Genomic DNA, 21,120 nt, shown 5'->3' on the forward strand with positions numbered 1-21,120 from the left:
TATGTACCAAGACACCAACTTACAAAGAACCAATAACTACTAAGTGTTGCTAAGGTAGAGGAATAGATCAGTGGGTCATCACCAAATCAATAGGTGACCCAACAAACCTATTGTAACGTTTTTAGATAGAATCTTTTATAGTTTGATTTTATAAACTTATGTTTAATAAATTATTTTATTATGACGTTTAGACATTCTAGGCATCTTATAAAGCCAAATTTATGGTAGTGGGATGTGGCGGATATTCCATATGCTTTGAGTTCAATTCCAAACTCCACAACAATTGTGATCACTGAGTTTATTACGGCTAATGTCTTAAAATCGCAATTTCGAGATTAGTTTGGGCATAGCTCGAGACACCCTTCCAAAAAACAGGTGGTTGCCTTGGGATTAGTCAACTCGCATAGCGCGTTGGATATCCAGATTAATATATATATATATATATATAGGGTCGGGTTCACGTGAGACCAAAGAATTTTCGTAAGACCCGTAAGACCAATTTATGTTCATTGATCAATTTTATATGTTAATGATCTAATGGTCTAAAGTTGCAAGGTGACAATTTTGTAAATATTGAGAAGTCTCACCATTGGTCTCACATGATCCCAAGTATGTATATATATATATATATATATATATATATATATATATAAGGTCAAGATCAAATGTTAACCAAAGTTTTTGTGTTAACTTTGTTAACCGATCTTGGTCATTCAATCTTTCAATAAACGGTTGTGATTAATTATTATAAATACTTATTTTTTTTAAATTTTTAAAATTTCATAAACATAAGTGAACAAAGTTGAAAAGGGTATTTAGGTATAAGAAAATATGTAACTCTCATATCATTAATTGGGAGTTACAAAATCAAAAAATTTATGATTTTTGTTAATTTATTTTTGTTAATGTAAGAAACATATGAACACAAGTATATATATATATATATATATATATATATATATGAACCATTGTATCAAATACGAAAACAAAATTGACAAATATATGAACTTGGACTGCATAGCATTTATGAACACAATATGAACATAATAAAAATAACTGTTATACGAAAGAAAATAAATAAAAAAACAGGTATGAACATAATATGAACAGCTTTTGAACAATAGTTCATTATTATAAACGCATTCAGAAGAGATCATTTGTCAATTGGAGTTTTATACATGCATTGCATCCACACCGTTTAAGGTTCACCCCTTGTTCATATATGTTTCTGGTCTTATGTGGTTCTTCAACCTTTGTTCATATCGTGTTCACCCCTTATTCATATCGTATAAAATATATGAATACATAACTCCAACGCTATGAACATCGGGTGCAAACACTTACACAAATATAAAGATTTGGTATCAAACTTAAAAAATAACACTTGTGTTCATATGACATAAGTAACATGAACACAATGGTTCATGATTCATAAAAGTCGGTAATATGACAATATAAAAATGAGCCGTGCATGTATTTCCATTTGAACATGTGAATTAGGTAGGTATTAATAGTTAAAAGAAAAGTTATCAATGCAATATGAACTACAAAAAACACAACACATCATAATAAACATAATTTCGATTAAAACGAGTCTAATAAAATATTAATTCATTACCAAGACATTCACTTTGGTTAATTTCTTCACTTCCCGAACTCGAAATCCGATTGTCACCATAAACCATTTTAATCTTCTCAATGTTTTCAAAAAAAAATTCTAATTCGTTTATCCATAATAGCATGAACGATACCGAAGATTTTACTACCGTGTTTCCTCCACGAATCAAAAACTCATTAAACAATAAAAATGAAAGTCAAAGACCTTCCAGCCTAGTGGTAAAGGCTTGGGCATGGCATAGTCATGAACCCGAGTTCGAGTCCTGGGAGGGGAGTGTTGGCGACATTTAAGTGGGGCCATGTTTAGCCTCCAAATTTGCCGGGATTAGTCGGACTTTGGCCCGGACACCCTTACAAAAAAACAAAACAATAAAAATGGAAGATCAAGATTAAAAAATAAATAAAAATATCAATATTATAAATGTATATTTTTAGGGATTTTATGAACTCCCCTTTAATGGTATGAGAGTTACATAGGAAATGAAATTACTCAATTACCCTTGGCATTAAATTGTGAACATGATAGAAACCTAATAGAAGAATGGATTGTGATTGGTTGACATGGTTTGCAAAGTTAATACAAAAACTTTGGTTAACATTTGATCTTGTCCATATATATATATATATATATATATATATATATATATAAGAACCAAAAAACCAATTGAATTCAAAGGTGGTTATAACCACTTTTTTAAAAAAATACAAATATTTCTCCTTAATTTTTAATTTAAAATTAGTGAAATACAAAAAAAAAATTGGAGTGAAATAAATTACACCAAAAATGATATTTTATTATTGTTAATTTGATATCCATTTTGATATAATTTTCCATCCATTTTTTCGTAATTCTTCCGTTCTTTTTTTTTTTTAATTCTCTATGAATCTTTTTTTTCTTTTGAAGTATATAATATTTATATATGGCAAAATAGAACAAATAAACTTACACACTCTCTTCACATTTGGTGAGGTTTAAACTCCTAACCTACTAGGAGGTCAAAGTCACACATACCGCTAAGCCAAAGGCTTTTTGATATTCTCTCCGAGTCTTTTCTCTAATTAAATATTTAATTATACTTGACACTCTATCTTTATAATAAAAAAAATGAAATTGAGTTTGACGATAACTTAAACCGGAGGTCTCAGGTTCAAATCCAAGAAGAAATAAAAATCTTTTTGTGGCCACAGAGGTTCAAATGCGGTGACTCCAGACCATCTGCAGAGCAAGTGATCGCCCTGGTATTAGTCGGCTCGCATAGCGGGTTGGATATCCAGTTTAATAAAAAAAAATTGATATTTTGCTCATTGTGAGTTATAAACTGTTTGATTGAGTAAGTGTTTACCGACAAGAGTCATCATCCTCACTTTCCTTATTGAGAAATATTTTAGGTCATCAAATAAATTGTTGGCAAGTGTCTTTCACCCGCTAAGTGTTCACCGAGTGAAAGTCTTCTACCTTAGTTACTAGGTAACTCGATCCTTGTTATGCTTCTTATTAGGTAAAGTTCTTGATCCTTGTTACGCTTCTTACTAGGTAAGATTCTCAGTCCTTATTATGCTCACCCAGTTGATAGATGACACCCGATAAACGCTAATATGAAACTTTGAAAATTATTTTTCCAACATTGAACAAAAATAAAATAAAAAAGTCTTGTGGGGTTAGCTCAACTGTCAATAAGGCTTAGGTCTTTGAATATTTTCCCATCACCAGTTCAAATTTTCTGGAAGACTACTGAGAATTTTACTGACTGTTCTCTAGGATCCCAAGAATTAGTTGAGGTACACACAAATTGGACCTTACATCCAGAAAGGAATTACTTTTTGGCTTTTCAAATGATAACGACGAATATGCTTTTATTTCGCACCACATAATATTTATTCCAAGAGATTTTTCTGTAGGAAAGTATTGAGAAGAATGATAAAATCGAATCAATGTATGAGTTTGCAACATTAAAATCGGTCACAACTCATTATAGGACCAACCCGGTTCTAAACTGAAACTAGCTTGGTTAAAGTCGACGCGAAATTTGTTACGTTATTAAGATTCTTTCTGTTTTCGGTTCAAACCCGATAACCAACCCTAACCATAACCATATATATCTTGATAAATACCGTAAGCACACACGAGCATGCACGTTCATGCTCATTTTAACAAGTCCAAAAACACCAAAAATCACATGGAATTCAGTAAACCAAAATAAACCAAATGAGCTCAGTATATCTCTGTGGTCTAAAAAAGATAACACGGCGTTTAACAAACATGATTGATAACTCCGATGTATTTGAATCGAAAGATCCGATCAAACGAAGCAAAACCCCCAATTTCGATCCAAACTACAGATACACAAGGCCCGTACTTTTTAGGGCTAAGCCAACCTTCCAAGCCTGTTTTCAATGGAAAAAAAACGCACAAAGCTTTTCTAGGCTAGGGCCGAGCTTTGGGGTTGAAAAAAGGTCCGGTTGAACTTTTTCAGGCTTTTTGAGCTTTTTCAAGTTTAACCAGACTGGGTACGACTCTTTTAGGCCGACCACAAGATTCGGCCTGATCAGGCTCTGGCTCACTACGCCTGAGCTGATGCCAAGCTTCGGGCTTCGTAAAACCCTACATCAGATAGACACAAACCATCGACCTGTGTATATGTAGATACTTTCTCATCTCTTTAAAAAGACGTTCTTTTAAAAAGAACTGAAAAAGGTTCCACATATCCTCACACAAATACTCATGCGTTAATCTTGAAAGATGCTAAAGCAAAAGCCATCCAATATCAACTCCGTAAATGTAAAAGTTAACAACATACCAAAACATACGTGAAAACTCCTCCGACCACCATGTAACATGTGCAAACCATCTAAGTAACCCTCTGCAACAACGACACGTCGAAATAGACCCCAATGAAAAACACAGATTCGGTATATGTATTTTAATGAGATGGACCTATGTTTTCCGAGCAATTAACTATTTTGGTACGATACTAGGAGCATAACCTAAATTGACTCGAGAAATAACGCCTCCTGTTTGCTAGTCAACCCAAGTTCATTCAACGTTAAGTTACTTTCTCCATCACTGAATGCACGGCGAGGGTAGGGTCTCACCTGCATAAAAACACAACAATAACGGTCAGCCATATATTGACCCTTTTGTTAATCAAAATCTCCCTCCGTTCCAAAATAAGTGTCTGTGTTTATATTTTAGTCTATCTCACAATAACCATCTACTTTCCAATTCTATCATTAACTATAAGACGGAGAAATTCATTACTCGCTCTGTTGTAAGAGTAAAATTGTCATTTAGTTGATTAACAAGTGTCCATATTTTTATCTTAATTTGTAAATAATAAGCGTCAACTTTCTGAAGTAAGTGTCTGCTTTCCAATTCTATCCTTACCTATGAGATGGAGAAATCCATTATCCGCTCTATTGTTATAAGGGCAAAATTGTCATTTAGTTAATTAATAAGTGTCCATACTTCTATTTTAGTTTGTCTCATAATAAGTGTCCACTTTCTAAAGTAAGTGTATACTTAATTTCCAATTCTATCCTTAACTATGAGATGGAGAAATCCATTACTCGCTCTATTATTAAAGGTAAAATTGTCATTTTAGTTAATTAATAAGTGTCAATATTTCTATTTTAGTTTGTACCATAATAAGCGTCCACTTTCTAAAGTGTCACCTTAATTATGAGATGGAGAAATACATTACTCTCTCTATTCTTAAGGGTAAAATTGTCATTTAGTTATTAAAGGACGGAGTATATGATTAACACTTTCATCACTAGCAGCGAGGTTCTATATCCTATTCGCACCACTTTGTTAAGAATATGTCACGTCATATTTCCAAAAGCATGAATAAATTTACTGCGAGTATCAGGTGTAAGTTACCACATGAACCAAACAAACAAAAAATTTGAGTTTCTTAAAAGGAAAGACGAAGAATTACCAATCTGTACATGCCAGGCTTAACCACTCGGGCAACATCGATGAAGTTGAAAAGATACTGCCAAGAAAAAAAGGTAAAAAGAAGAAAAAGAGTTAATTATGAGCGATTGGCATGTTGTGCTGTCGTTGCCTTTGGTGTTAACATTAAGCCAAAAAATAGAAGGGTAGACGCCACCCTCTAGGGGCGCTGACCGCACCAGTCCCACTGTCATCATGGGGGACGTAAATCAGTGCATGCATCCCATTGGCAGAGGTGCCCAGGCCCGAACCGGGACCTCGCTCTTATGGATAACACCGACACCTCTACCGTTAGGACAGATCAATCAGCATAAAAATGCCAAAAAGAAAAGCACCTAAATGGACATTGATATCATTAAGGGTGCGTTTGGTATCCAGACAGACAGGATAAGACAAGATAGGACATAACAAGACATGACAGTTGTTCAATGTTTGGTAAAACAAAACTGGACAGGACAGAGCAGATAAAATGAACAATTTACTCCTAATGAGTTGTTTATGTATTTTATATATTTATTAATTATTGTAATTTATTAAATTGTAATAAAAAATATTTTTTTATAACAAAATATATCTTTAGAAATTTTTTGACAAGACGATTAAAATGACACCAAAATAAAAGTTCATGTAGTTTCCAATTTTTATTTTGTACCTAAACTTATTATTAATATTTAATAAATTACATAAATTAATCAAAATATAGAAACCACATAAAAATAATATTTTGTGGACAGTAAAGTGAAAGTTTAAAGAGCATAAAATACAATAAATAAAATTTAAAGAATGAATAAAATGTAAAGAGGAAGGAGTATGTGATGTTTTAGAATAGAATTAAGTTTTATTTTAAAGTTATATTGGTAAAATATAGGTCTGTTCCACCTTGTTCCATAGGGTGGGAGTGGAACATGTCTGTTATAAAAGTCATGTCAAACATGGGACAATGGTCCTTCTTCTGTCCTGACTTGTCGGTGTACCAAACGCACCCTAACAGACTTTGCCTACAATACACCAGATCCACAAAAGAAACCATCAAACTTCACAAACAGAAAAAAACAAGTTATAAAAAAAAAAGACATCACTTGATTTTAGGGATGAAAACTGTTATATTTAGCAAAAGGACCCATGGCAAGTTTTGTAATTTACTCTTTCTTTTATGTGTCCTTTTCCATAATGAATTGTTTACTAAAGTGATCCAATAAATTCTCAAGAGTAACCAAACCAAACAAATCCAATATATCTCGTCCGAAGGTGGTATTTGGGGGTGGTATGTAGATAGACTTGACCTCTACTCTTAGAGAGGTTGTTTCTATGAAGACCTCCGGCTTGTGAGAAGAAATTCTAAAGAGTAAGATAACATAATAATGTTATTTTCTTTGCCTATGTTGTATTGACGACACCAATAGTCAAGCGACAAAAATTATGTGCATCTAGGTTATAATGTAGTCCCGAAATGATCTGACAGCGTCTTGCTGACAATTTAAGGGAACTTTAGTATTTTCAGTGTGTTATCGTTGACTAAGGAGCTGTTTGATTGGTTTTCCATTAACTCCTGTATGGATAAAGCTGTCTGTGTGGATTAATTTTTCTGCATATATTGGAAAAGTTTTTGTTTGGGAGGGTTTTTTTCATAGATGGAAGAAGCAGGTTTTTAATTGGGAGGAGCAGGTTTCGATAAACACTGGATTTTCTGCATAAAGCTCCCCCTTAGAAGCTTACTGAATAAGCCACTTTCTATATCATTAAGTCACTATCAAACAGTCATATATAGCTGACTGAATAACTGTAAGTCCCATTAAGCTTATTAAGCTGCTAACAAACAGGCCTAATACAGATTCATCAAGTTCTGGTGTCATGTAGGCTACGTACATTAACATTATGAAATAAGCTTACCATTCATTTTTGCTACTAATGGCAACTGAGAATTCTTTAGCCATTTATGAAGTATTTGTTTCATTTAGTCAATTTTCCATGAGAAGTCCATAAAATCAGTTAATGGTAGTGATATCCATTCAGAGTTCGTTCATTTTTGCGGTTTCTTGCTAAGTGGAGTGTTTTTTGGCATTTAGAAGCAAAATGGATTGTTGGACTAGTAACACAAAATGTTAATCGTTGTTACTGACTTACTGCACAAACAGTACCTGTAACTTGTCAGTCCTGAGAAATCTGCGACCACGACGGCTTCCGTCAGGCATCCGCACAAGAAGGGTCACAGCATTTTCATCTTCAGACGTAGGTTCCTGAGGAAGAGAAGCTTCTTTTGCTGCTAACTGCCTCTCCATTTCCTGCAGGGGAAAAAACAAGCATAAAAAACGCGAAGAGGTACACTTGATATTGCATGAACAAAACGGACAACCAACCAGTGCCACTTACGAAGTGAGGAATACCAAGGTGGAAAAGACCCACCCACCCTGGCCCGAAACCTATATGTGTATGCACATATGTCTACGTTCTAAGTATATGTTTACGTACATGTGTATGTTTTGTGTGTGTATATATGTGTGTGTGTTATGTATACATATCTATATGCATGTATATAATACTATGTGTGTGTGTGTGTGTTTGTATTTGCATATATGTGTGTATGCAAGAAATGTTAGAAGGCCCGAAGAAGCACATATATACACATAGAGAGAGGAAGTTTCAAACCATGTAATCGTTACAAACCAAATCTGGGGCCTTGATTTTGAAATTTAAAGGTGGTTATTAAATCAGTTAAAGATGAGGTTGAGAGTAAATTTTGGAACCAGTTTAATCTACACCGTTGATCATTTACACGGATGGTTGAGACTGGTTTGTAGGGTCTGTAACAATTACATGGTTTGTATTTTAAACTACCTCTCTCTCTCTCTCTCTCTATATATATATATATATATATATTTGAAGTATATAACTTATTAAAGCATCATTAACATTAATAACATATATATTAAGAACCACAATTAACAATGCAACGCTAATATAACGTCAGTCGTACAGCTGGCATCAAGCCCATAAAGGATCATCAAACAGGTGTATTTGAGGTGGAATGAGGTCTTACCATCATTATATATTTTTTGGATATATAGGAAGTTCTAATGTTGTTTATGATCCTAGATGTTTAAAGTTTCTGCAGCATGTTAGTTAAAAGGAGGGTTAATGGGAACAGGCTTCATTTAGACTAAAAGAACATGAGGCGAATTTTTTTTGATTCACCAAAAATTGCTAAAAAGTCGACTTGTTCTCGGTTCTATGAATCCCTCTCCTTGTGCCTCAGACCCCAAGGTACAGACCTCACGAAAGCCAAGGGGTCTCTTGCCTAAGGAACAATGCAAGAAACAGAAAGTTGTAGTACCACAAAGGCAAAAGTGTTGGGCAAAAGAGTCGGACATAAGGAGTGCATAGAATCTATTAGAATCAATCTCTTTCAAAGTAGAGAGTCCCAGGTTCGAAGTCAAGGCTAATCTCACTATAATGACTTCAGTGCTCCACTCTAAAATGTATAGAAAAATGAAACATAAAAGGGCAACACCGTGTGCATTACGTGACACAAGATGAGATTATATTAATTGTTACTTCAGAATGTATGTAATGTCATAACCCACATAAACTTCACACTTATTCATCTTGGAAGATCATGTACTCACTGCCTAAATCTAACAATTAGGATATAGATTTTAGCTGCAGCTTTTGTTGTTTGGCAACTAGATCTAAAATTCTTAAAATGTTGTTTGTGTTACCTTAATATTCTGGAAACCCAACTAGATCTACGTGCTCTTTGAAAGAAGTAACAGAAGTCCCAAAATACAATATCATAAAAGTGATCGCCTTTGCAGTATTTGCGCTCACATAACCTAAAACCTCCCCAGTGTCGTTTACAGTTTTGTTTGGGTTCATTTTTGGGCTACAAGCCTACACCAACTAGTTTGGGATAAAAGGCTTCATGGTGGAGTTGCCGGTTGTTGTTGGCACACTTCAATTAGCATAAACAATTTACTGGATAAATATTTAAACACCCATCACCTGTTCTTCTTCTAATTTTCTGAGTGCCTCTTCCTCCTTTCGCCTTTCTTCTTCCATAGCAGCTTCTCTGGCCGACTGCTCTAGTAACTCCTTTTCTCTGTCTGCTTGCAATGATGCAAGATATTCATCATCCTGCATGCAGTTGTTAAAAATAAAATAAATGATGGTAAAACCAAAGTTTTTGACAGGGAAGATTGTGTATTGACAAATTCTTGCGGAGTCCAAAGATTTGAAAATAAAAAAAAAAAAGATTCTAGGTTAATTAATATAGTTCAAATGTGCCTCTGGCGTGTAGCTCAGTTGGCAAAGGGTAGAGAGACTTTGCCTAAATATATTCAAATGTACCTGTTGTTCTCTTATTAAACGCTGAGCAGTGAGAGAGGGTGATGGAGGACGAGGTATTGGCCGGGGATAAGGCCCCATGGTTCCATCCAAGCCATTCTGCATGTACTGATGTGGTGCATATGGTACACGATATCCAGTCCCTTCAGGAATTCCACCAAAGAGTGCAGCCTCAAGCATGACCGCTTCATCATGTTCCTCCGATGAGATACCTCCCCACTATAGACAAATCATGATTAGAAAATAAGTACTCATGTATGTAATGTGTAACCAGATATCATTGTTTAAAATGAATTGAATGCTCCCTTTGAGTGGATAAATACCCCCATGTCCCATGAAAAGTTCAGTGTGTAACTTGAAACTTAGGTTTAAGTAAAATGTCTGATCATTTGTCACATATATAGGGGTCAGTTCAAATAAGAAAACTAAATATTGTGAGAAGGGAAGAAGGGAAGGTTCATATGTGAATCCATTGAAAAATCCGACAAAAATCTATATAAAGATGCATGTGAACCAACGTTATTGATTATTCATACGGTTTCATATATGCATCTTCAAATGGAATTTTCAATGCTTCACGTATGAACCTTCCCTTCTTACCTTCTCATGATATTTAGCCTTCTTATTTGAACCTCCCACTATATATATACCAATAATAATCTTCAATAGAGACAAAGAAAGGAATCTTGCAGGCCCACATCAAGTCCATCAATTAGTTTGCAATGACAATAACGAGGAAATAGGTCAACTTAACATGGAATCTTCCTTCAAAACAGAAAAAAGATATGTTGCATTTTTGTGGGAGGTAGGGTAGAAAATCATTTTGTAGAAGAGATAGAGGGAGAGAGAGAGAGAGAGAGTGAGAGATACTTCATCAGATGGGAAATCACTCCTGTTGTTCCCAGGATGATTGATATTTGGTTGGTGTTGAGGACTCGAGGGTGAACTCAAGTCTGTTTCTTCAATGTCTCTGGCAGAGCCAATGGAGCTAGAAGACATAAGTTGACTCCTGTTTCTAACCAGAGGTTGTTCTTCTGCATCTTCAGCTTCATCCTGAATCGATGAGCTCCCCACATCCAACCTGATTAACATTCCCATTTTTTGGGTCCCCAGTTTTAAGTAGTTACAAAAATAAGATGTGAGTGTAGGTCCCACATTGAGAAATGAAGACAGACCTGCAAAATGGAGAACGAAGAACAAATAAAAATAGTATTGACAAATAGAACCTTACCTTCCATTTGATGATGCCAATGTCTCCACCTCTTCCACCTCGACCAGCTTAGAAATTCTAGGTTCAGATGGTCCGACTTCAGATCCTAGTTCGCGTAAGGCTTTCTCTTGCTCAGCAGTCTGGAAAAGATCAATGTTAAGCAGGAAGGAGAACATACCACAAGGGCTACACCATACAATGATAACAAGGAAATGAACCTTCAAAGATAAAGAGACTGCTTGTGCCAGTTCAGGATCCTCTAACTGAGATTGCATCGGATGAGGTACAGCATCATCTCGTTGACCAATCTCAGAATCCTGTTTGGAAGCTTCAATTGCAGCTCGAATCATCTCTTCTTCAATGCCATAATCGGGTTCACCAATTAGTGGAGCACTTGCTCTCAATTGAGTGTCATGTACACCTTCACGTTCACTCCACCGTGCTTGACGAGAAGTTAGAAAATCATCATCATCATCTTCGTCAATAATCACATGCCCACGAGTTTCTGGAACACCTTCTATCGCGGTCTCTGTGACATCCTCAATTCTAGGAGCATGTCCGGAATGACCTGGTTCTGTACTGGGCCCATCCTTGACCTCAATGGGTATCTGCCTCACTTCTCTGGGATGGGAGACAAATGGTTCAGCACTCCTGAACCCTGGCCCACTATCAAATATACTTCTGGTGAAGTTTGGATCAAGAATAGAGAATGGGTTCATCTCTCTGGCAGAAGGCAAGAGTGAGAAAGGAGGTCTGTGAGATGCAATTTGACTTGGGTCATCTATGTCCATGAAATCCTCATGTGGAGCAGCAATGGATGTTTCACGTCTGCTGAAAATAACATAATCAAAAAAAGAAATCAGAAGGTGAGATGAAAGTGAAATGGAATTCATGATTGGTGTTTCTTCTTCTTGTAACCGGCATTATTGAATAGTGAAGACGACTAACATGTTTCTATCTCCTTCGGTGAAATGTGAGTTGACAGCTTCATTGAGATCACCCCCATGCTCCTGAAGATGACCAGTGAAATTTAGCTCCAGGCAGGAAACAGAATATGAACCGAAAAAGAAGTTAAATTCTAAATACAAAATTTTGATTGATATATCAGATAAAGGCAGCAAATACCAGCCAATGAATTTCTTCATCTAAAATCGCCGAGACATCTTAATATGAGTTAGAACCGATATAACTCCATTTAAATTTGAATATATATATATATATATATAGAGAGAGAGAGAGAGAGGGGAGCGATCAAATAAAAACCACTCCAATTTGTAAAAACCGTAAAAACTACTCTCATCCGTCGTTAATCTTATGAAACTTTTTCATGAAATTGTTAATCTTGTGAAATTGTTTCATATAATACTTTTTTTGATGAAGTTGTTTCATATGTGGTTATGAAATTGTTTCATATACTACTTAATGAAATTTTAATGAAACTGTTTCATGTATTTCTCTAAAATTAAAATAATGAAGATGATAATATCCATGATTAACACCCTCCACAATAAAAATGGTTAATCAACCTCTCATAATTACAAAAAATGAACAAAATGAAAAATTATGACTGGTTGAATGAGGTTTTCACGGTTTTTACAAATTGAGTGGTTTTTATTTGAACCCACCCCTGTATGTATATATATGTATGTATGTATAAAGTCGGGTTCAAACGAGAACATTGACCAAATAAGAGAATACAAGAACAGCCACATCTGACTTAACACTAAACTCACGTGTAAAATTACATGTGATTAAGCGCAACCTAGGATGCGGGCCAAGTCTCCTACATACCCTTGTGTTGACCGTGTTCAGTAATCACATGTGATTTGGCCATGGATCTCATCCACAATTATCCTCTTCGCAAATCACTTGTTCCGTAATCGCATGCCACTTGTGGGTCTCATCTACATATATCCTCACATCAAGTAAATGTGGCAACAATCACGTTTGCATTTCTTCTTACACAATTGCAAGCATGAAAATAGCAGAAGGAAAGACCAAAGAGAACCTTGACTATAGGAGTAGTTTCAATTTTTTTTATTGTTTGCTTAGCCTAATTGGAATGTTTACTTTAGTAAATAAAACTATCCCTCTCTAAATCATATCATATGGATTCTAGTTCTCCCCCCCCCCCCYTTTTTCCTCCTACATTTGTTATCAACTATAATGTTGTGTAGAATGAACATGTTTGAAAAGTCATTCTTCTATGTTCCACTAGTCGCCTTCCCTTTCTCCAGCACCTTCACGTCAACAACTCTGTTCAACTTGTTCCTCAATCCGGAAAGCCTAGATTCTTCCATCCCCCCCCCCTCCAAAAAAAAACTAGTTAAACTCCCACAAAGGAATGCACGAAATGCCTAATACTGTATGCCTTAGTCAGCATAGAGAATATGTTTGTCAGAACCTAGCTCCTGCATGCATTTTACCTGCTTCACCGCAATACGCACCTCAGACATGTCTTTAGACATCTTTAAAAAACTGGGGAAAAGAGCATTTTACCATACGTGATTCGTCAATTTTCTGTAGATGCGTACACATGCTCTTCAGGCATGGTGCATTTGAGTCTCTTCTTTTGTTAGGTTGAAACAGAAATAAGAGATTACGTGCATAAGCAATCAACTGTCCATCCGAGTCAAGGAGAACTGATGAATTTATCTTTGGAAAAATAGAAGGAAAAGCACAGACATAGAAAATTACATGTCCAATAAAAATTCCCTACATTTAAATTATGTCAACAAAATTTTGCACCTTGACAATATGGAAGGAAAGTATCATATCCATTAAAATTCACTGCAGGCATCCAAACAGTCTATGAGCAAGAGAACTATGACACTTTAAACTTCCTCAGTCACATAATCAAAATTAAGCCCGTTTACTTTCCATGATCTTGTATAGCGAAGTTATAGGCATGTACATCCAAAACAGGTGAGAAGGAAACAGTAGCACATGAATGCTCCTCAGATATGTGAGGGTTTGGGAGGGACAGCATTATACATTGAATTTCCCTTGCATTTACAAAGATGTTTTTATGACTCTAAACTATGACCTTCTGATCATAAAGGGTAATCTTATTGATCCAATACAAAATAAAGATCCAAATGTTGAAATTGAAAAGCTTCAATCTAACAAAATACGAAGCAAAAATCCTCAAATCCATGAATCCTCACCAATGCAATACAAGCTTACACCATATATAAATACTCCCTCGTTTTCACTTTTTTATGCCAAACAAGTTACTTCCCAACCTCCAAACGGATCCGAACCCATAAAAAGTTGCTACCTTGATTGAACTTAATAACAAGCAACGTTATGAGATTCGATTTGCAACAATATCCAAGTGAACTTTGTGCATAAAAGTACTAATTTCGAAATCAAACCCTAGCTCTTTTTAGGGATTACATGATACATCAAAACTACGTATAAACGCAATCAGTTTCTTCGAACAAAAATAAAAATTAGGGGTGAGTTAAAATCAAACCCCTGCATTCCATTATAAAAATAAAAATTCCAGCTCAAGATAACACATAAGCCCTAATCAACACTGCTAAGAAGTACTAAAACCAATCAGATGAACAACAGCGATGCAAAAACAAAGGGAAAAAAATATATGATCAGTGATTTGATTTAGATACAAAAAAATTAGCATGATTACCGTGAGTTTCTGTATAGCAACCGATTCAGATGAACCGGTGATGCTCATAAATGTCTCGATTGCTTCTTGATTTGGTGTCGCCATCGATGGAATTTTGCAGAACAAGTGATTCACTTGTGAAGAAGATACACATAAAATATGGTTTTGGGTATATATCGGTTGCTAAAGAAAATAAACACAAATCGTTTGTATATATTGAAAAACAGTCTTCTATTAATGACATATTTGGCCCCTATACTATTATATTTTAAACTTTTACCACTTGAAATCTCATTGTATAATATCACATATACATTGTATTTCTCTTTTTTTTATTTGTATCATTGTATGTATTCGAGCCAACTTAAATAGCACTGATTAATCCACATTTGCGACAAAAAATAGTCCAGTATCATCGTAGATGAACCTTCATGGCCACAAAGGTTTTGGCAGCGCCTGGATTTGAATAGGAAAGATGAGATTTTTACTACTAAAACCCTTGAGCCTTAACGGCACAATCAAATTGGTTACGGATATCGTATTTGAATTTTTGTTGTACGAAAACTACCCTTTTGCAAAAATGGTTTTTTGCATGAAGTGGGGTTTTGGGAATACATTTCGATAGTTTTTTTGTTTGATTAACTTGGATATTCAACTCGCTATGCGAGACGACTAATCTCAGAGCGGCCACCTGCTTTGCAGATAACCCGGAGTCACCGCATTTGAACCTCCGTAGCCAAAAAGGGATTTTTATTCATTCTTGAATTTGAACCTGAGACCTCCTGGTACTTTTGACCTTTGGAGACAAGCTCAAACCAATCAGACACCACCTTTGTGGTTCATTTTGATTGCCAATATGTGATGTAGGGTTTGAAACAATTTTACGAGATAGAAAGAACATCGGGTTGGAATAATGAAGTAGTATAATAATCCACGAAAGTTTTTGTCATATAGACGTTTTTGCACTGAAAATGTACTGTAGAAAAGCAATATACGAAACAGGAGGAGGCTCACAAAGCTTTATTTCAGTTAAGATGTTTATATAGAATTAAATTGTCCCATACTCTCTCTAGCTGATCATATAAGATGACGTTATGGATATTCCAAATAAGAAAAACATCTACAGACTACGTAAATTATTACTTTGTAAAAAACGTTCCTTTTAACCGAAAACCCCCTCAGCCATACCACAAAACCATGTCTCGAGAGTATAATGTGAGAGAGTTACGTACATTATGGCTCGCTAGATATTTAGCTTAGCAGCCCAATACCCACGAGGACTTCAATCCCTCAATAAATTATGGCTTCCAAATTGCGGTTGTCATATTCGATTGACCGAAATAACGTATGCCAATATACAAGTTTAATCATACACACTTAATATGATTTTTGTAACAATTGTTAATTAGAACAAAACAAGGGACCAAATGGCATTTGGCCTAGCGGTATATGAGTGTTTGGCCTCCTATAAAGTCAGGGGTTCAAACCTCATAAAAGGTGAGGAGGGTGTATGAGTTTATTTGTTATATTTATTGTATATAAATATTATATACTTCAAAAAAAAAACAAGGGACCAAAATGATTAAAAAACTAGTACAAGGGTCAAATAAGAAATGTAGACATAGTACAGGGGGGAAAGTAACTTTTTGTAAACAGAGTATTTATCCCCTTGGTGCTTCTCCATTGTTCTACAATACGCCTCTTGTGATACTGTGTTACATCAAAGGATGGCACTAGATTGGTGTGAGTGATAATGGCCGTTGGATGAGAGTCAACGTCATGTGAGGTCAATGTTTGGATTTAATCGATGGTTAATAACGCATGTTGATGTGAGCACCCATGTATCTTTAGGAATCTATGTTTCACCATGTTGCTTGGAGGAGGAGTTAAGTAGATTACTTTTGTTAAAGTTCTTTTTTTACCTTTTTCTTTCTTAAATGTATTTTTTATATGACGAGTAATATTTATATTATATTATAAAGTATTTGATAAAAAAATTAAAAACTATTTTTTATATATAAAATATTGTTTATTGATGTATATTACTTAAAATTTAATATTATAATAAAATAATGCATAAATACAACTTATTAAAACTTATATGTTTGAATTCGTATAACTAACTGTAGATAAACATAATCAAATACAAGATAAACATTTCATTTTAAATATAAAAAATCTAGAATATAATTAGGATAATTATTATATTCTAACAGGATAATTAATTATTATTTTTATAAAAAATTATATTATTAAATCAAAAATAAATTACTTCGTTATTAAACCTAAATAAATTATAATAAAAATGTCGAACTAAAAAAATTACACAACAAAACAAAGACTTTTAAGTAGTTATTTTGATACTAACATCCATAATTTTTTTCCAAAATTTTATGATATATTCAAATTTATATTTTATTCAAAAAATAAAGACATTATCATATTTCTCAAAACCACATAAAATTGTTTTATAACATTGACAGAGAACAAAATAAAACAAAACATTAAAATTGAAATGTATCTCGTTGCATTGGACGGGTACCCTTATAGTATCTTAATTTTGAGTATCTGGACCTGTTATGCGTACTTCAAGAACAATCAGAAAAATCTCTAATAGTCTTACAGAACTTGAATTAATGACCTCTGAATAGAATCCAAAAGACCAAGTTTTATTACCGTTTGAACAAACCTTGCAAGGTTTATATCACTTGTAATCATTAAAAAAACAAATAAATAAACGTAATTTCATTATTTTTATTTTGATAATAAATATTTGCAATACATACTTAAATATTTATAGAAGGGTACCCGCAATGCAGCGAGATAAATATCGATTTTAATGTTTTGTTTTATTCCGTAGTCGTAGATGTTTTAATACGGTTATTATGTGGTTTTGAGAAAGGAATGATGTTTTTTTAAATAAAATATAAATTTAAAGATATCATAAAAATTCGAAAACAAATATATCAATATTAGTATCAAATTAACTATTTAAAAGTTCTTTTTTTTGTGTAATTTTTTTAATGCAATTCTATTATCATAGGGCAACTTGCATGAAAAAGTAACGTACTTTAACTTGATTCCTATTTTGGGTAACGTATTTTCAAAACTTTTATTTGGTACATAAGATGTAAAGTTTTAAACATTTAAGTACCCGGGTAACCCGGTGAAGACTAATTTTAGACTAAAAAAAGACTAATTTTAGATTTAAAAAAATCCACATCACTGACTACGTCAGCAAATAATACCGAGTTGGATACCACATCACTCGCCACATCAGCATGATAATCGGTTAATACTTCAACCAGTTACTCGGGTACTTAAATGTTTAAAACTTTACATCTTATGTACCAAAATGGAAGTTCTGAAAGTACGTTACCCAAAATAGGAATCATGCAATTTACCCATTATTATAATTTAATTTAGATTTAATAACGAAATAATTTATTTTTGATTTAATAATATATATTTTTATAAAGATAATGATATTTTGTTAGAACTCAATGATTATCCTAATTATATTTTAGATTTTTTATATTCAAAATGAAATGTTTATCTTGTATTTGACTATGTTTATCTGCAGTTGGTTACACGAATTCAAACATGAAGCTTTAATAAGTTTTATTTACGCACAATTTATCTGTAATATTGAATTTTTAGTAATATGTATCAATAAACAATAATAATTCATGCATAAAAATGATTTTTAAGAGTTTTTATCAAATGCTTTATAATATACTATAAATAGTTTAAAAATGTCTATTATGTGTTGTGATGTAAGTGAATCAGATGTGTTTTTAAACCATAAACCTCTAAATATGTATTTTACAAATTGTTTATGAAAATATGAATTGAATGTATACAATTTGTGTTTACTAAAAACAAAATATAATTATCTAGATTGTATTATGAAGTATTTGGATAAAACTCTTAAAAACAATTTTTAATACATCGGTACCGTATATTATAATAATGCATATTACTTAAAATTAAATATATTACAATTAAATAATGCACAAAAACAACTTTTTAAAGTAGTATGTTTGAATTAATATAACTAGCTGATAAACATAATATATAAAACTTATGTTAAATATAAATAATCTAAAATTTAATTAGAATAATCATTATGTTATTAAACCTTAAAATAAATTAATTTGTTATTAAATTTAATTTAAATTATAATAAAGAGATTAAATTAAAAATTATCTCGATAGAAAATATTATATTATTAGACCTAAAATAATTACTTTATTATTAAAACCTAAATTAAATTTTACTAAAAACTGAATTAAAAAATTATACAAAAAAATTGCGAAAATTTTAAATTGTTAATTTGATATTAACATTGATATTGATAGAAATTTTTATGGGTTTTCAAAATTTTATTTTATTCAGATATAAAATCTTTATCATTTTCTCAAAATCATACAAAACTATGTTATAAAGTGAAATATTAAAATTGAGATATATTTTGTTGCGTTATGCAAATACAATTCTAGTCTTCTTAAAAACACAATGGTTTTTAGCCTGAGTAATCTTAAAAATTAAAAAAAAATATTTACTGATATGGTTCATTTACAGATTTAATTAATCATCCTTGAATCTACATCGTTATGCATACCAACAACCATAATTACCATCTATACCACTTCGTTCATATCAAGTGAAACAGACCGTAATCGATTACATTTGACTCGGGTCTATAGTTTTTAAAGTAACTTTCTGATGTGAAACTGTAACACTGGAAAATGATGAGAAGCCGGTGACCATGACATGTTGTGTAAAAAATATGAAAGTTGGAGAGTCTAGGAGGTTGGATGACTGATCGGGAAAGCAGTGAACCTCGTTGCAATGTTGCTAACTGTATTCAGATAGAATGTGGGACTGAAAAGTTATTTTTAAACGACATTGAGCCACGTATCAAAGTCAGTCAATGCCATTACTCTCATTCACGTACTCATAGATGAATTCAACAAGTTAGGAAAAAAAAAATACTGGGTTTATGACTTGTACAACAAACAGAGCAGGTGCATAGGTGTTCAAATGTTCAACGGTAATACAAGGTTCGAATCCAGCTGATTTTCTGTAAGGTTGTTTGTTCAAAAGCATGTTATCGAATCATTTTGTCTAATTCGCAACTTTCAGCTGGATTGGAGGAATCCGGAGCCACACGGATCTTCTTTTCCGCCCAATAAAAAATCCTCCAATTCTCAAAGGGATCCCCGATAAGGGAACCCTAGGAGAGCCGCCGACTCTAACCACCGTCCGTCGTTGTGGCTGGGTTGTGAGGGCTCTCAACCACATGGATAGTTTTATAAAACGTTCTTGGTGGAAATATTTCACATGCTAGGCGTAGCTGGTGTATTCGGCAGCCCCTTTACCATTCTGTATAAGTAGGCTAAATCTTAGGAAACAGTGATGTAAAAAACAACTGGAATTGGTTTGAAAGTCGACTATCAGTACATCACATGTAACTATCACATGACCCTAGTTGCAGTGATCAAGCACAAGTAGATATCGCATGACCATACCAGTCAAGGATCTACATTGAAAATAACACGAAACTGAATAAACTATATTAACGAAATATGAATGCAGATCCAAGACTACAACGATACACATCATTATAAAAGTTGTGAACGACGATACGATAAAGACAGGGTTGAGAGTAATTTATATATGCTCACCTCACACGTTGTTCATCATATGGTCTACTACATTAAGGACCAGATCTATAATGAAATGCAAACCATGATGACTATTGAGTACCATGCACTTAAAGCGTTTGAGGAACCAAGTTCATCATTTCAGTTAAACAAGGACAAAAATGTAATTCACTAATTTTTATATAATTTCTAATAGACAAATAAGTAACCATAAGGGTGGTGCCTGATTGATTTGAGCTTGGTTCCAAAGGTCAAAAGTGTCAGGAGGTCCCAGGTTCAAATCTAAGGAGGAACAAAAATCCCCTTGTGGCCACGGATGTTCAAATGCGGTGACTCCGGGCTACGTGCAAAGCATGTGGTCGCACTGGGACTAGTTGGCTCGCATAGCGGGTTGGATATCCAGGTTAATTAAAAAAAAGGTAAAATGCACAAAATAGCAATCTACTTTCATAAATTTCTTTATTATAGCATTGTACTTTCAGTTTTTCTTATTACAGTAATGTACTTTTAAACTATTTTTTATTAGGACATTGTACTTTGAAAAAATTACCCATTATAACATTGGGTAACCTTTTGATTTAAATTTACCCATTATACTAGGTTTCCATGCCACCTCATCGTCCACATGTACTATAGTGATATGACTTTCTTACTACATCATTCTACTTTCAAAATTATTTTATTATAGCATCTACTA

General features: G+C 33.6%; 1 protein-coding gene across 3 annotated transcripts; it reads right to left on the reverse strand.

Moving 5' to 3' along the window:
• Window positions 1-4,298: 4,298 nt before the first annotated feature.
• On the reverse strand, window positions 4,299-14,927 carry LOC112529334 (plant UBX domain-containing protein 8-like). 3 transcript variants are annotated; one of them, XM_025140566.1, is made up of 11 exons: window positions 14,776-14,865; window positions 12,915-13,027; window positions 12,072-12,133; window positions 11,342-11,954; window positions 11,145-11,263; window positions 10,784-10,994; window positions 9,917-10,132; window positions 9,572-9,703; window positions 7,711-7,854; window positions 5,556-5,612; window positions 4,299-4,710 (listed from the first exon to the last, which is right to left on the reverse strand). In XM_025140566.1, exons 4-11 carry the CDS (start codon window positions 11,912-11,914, stop codon window positions 4,603-4,605), a joined length of 1,560 nt encoding a protein of 519 aa, XP_024996334.1. In that variant the 5' UTR covers window positions 11,915-11,954; window positions 12,072-12,133; window positions 12,915-13,027; window positions 14,776-14,865; the 3' UTR covers window positions 4,299-4,602. The 3 variants fall into 3 exon arrangements, with proteins under 3 accessions (XP_024996334.1, XP_024996333.1, XP_024996332.1); XM_025140565.1 differs by lacking the exon at window positions 12,915-13,027 and having other exon boundaries at window positions 11,342-11,951; window positions 14,776-14,927; XM_025140564.1 differs by lacking the exon at window positions 12,915-13,027 and having other exon boundaries at window positions 14,776-14,927.
• Between the last annotated feature and the right edge of the window lie 6,193 nt (window positions 14,928-21,120).

This window comes from Cynara cardunculus, assembly GCF_001531365.2.
Source record: "Cynara cardunculus var. scolymus isolate 2C chromosome LG 16, CcrdV1, whole genome shotgun sequence".
Classification (NCBI taxonomy): domain Eukaryota; kingdom Viridiplantae; phylum Streptophyta; class Magnoliopsida; order Asterales; family Asteraceae; genus Cynara; species Cynara cardunculus.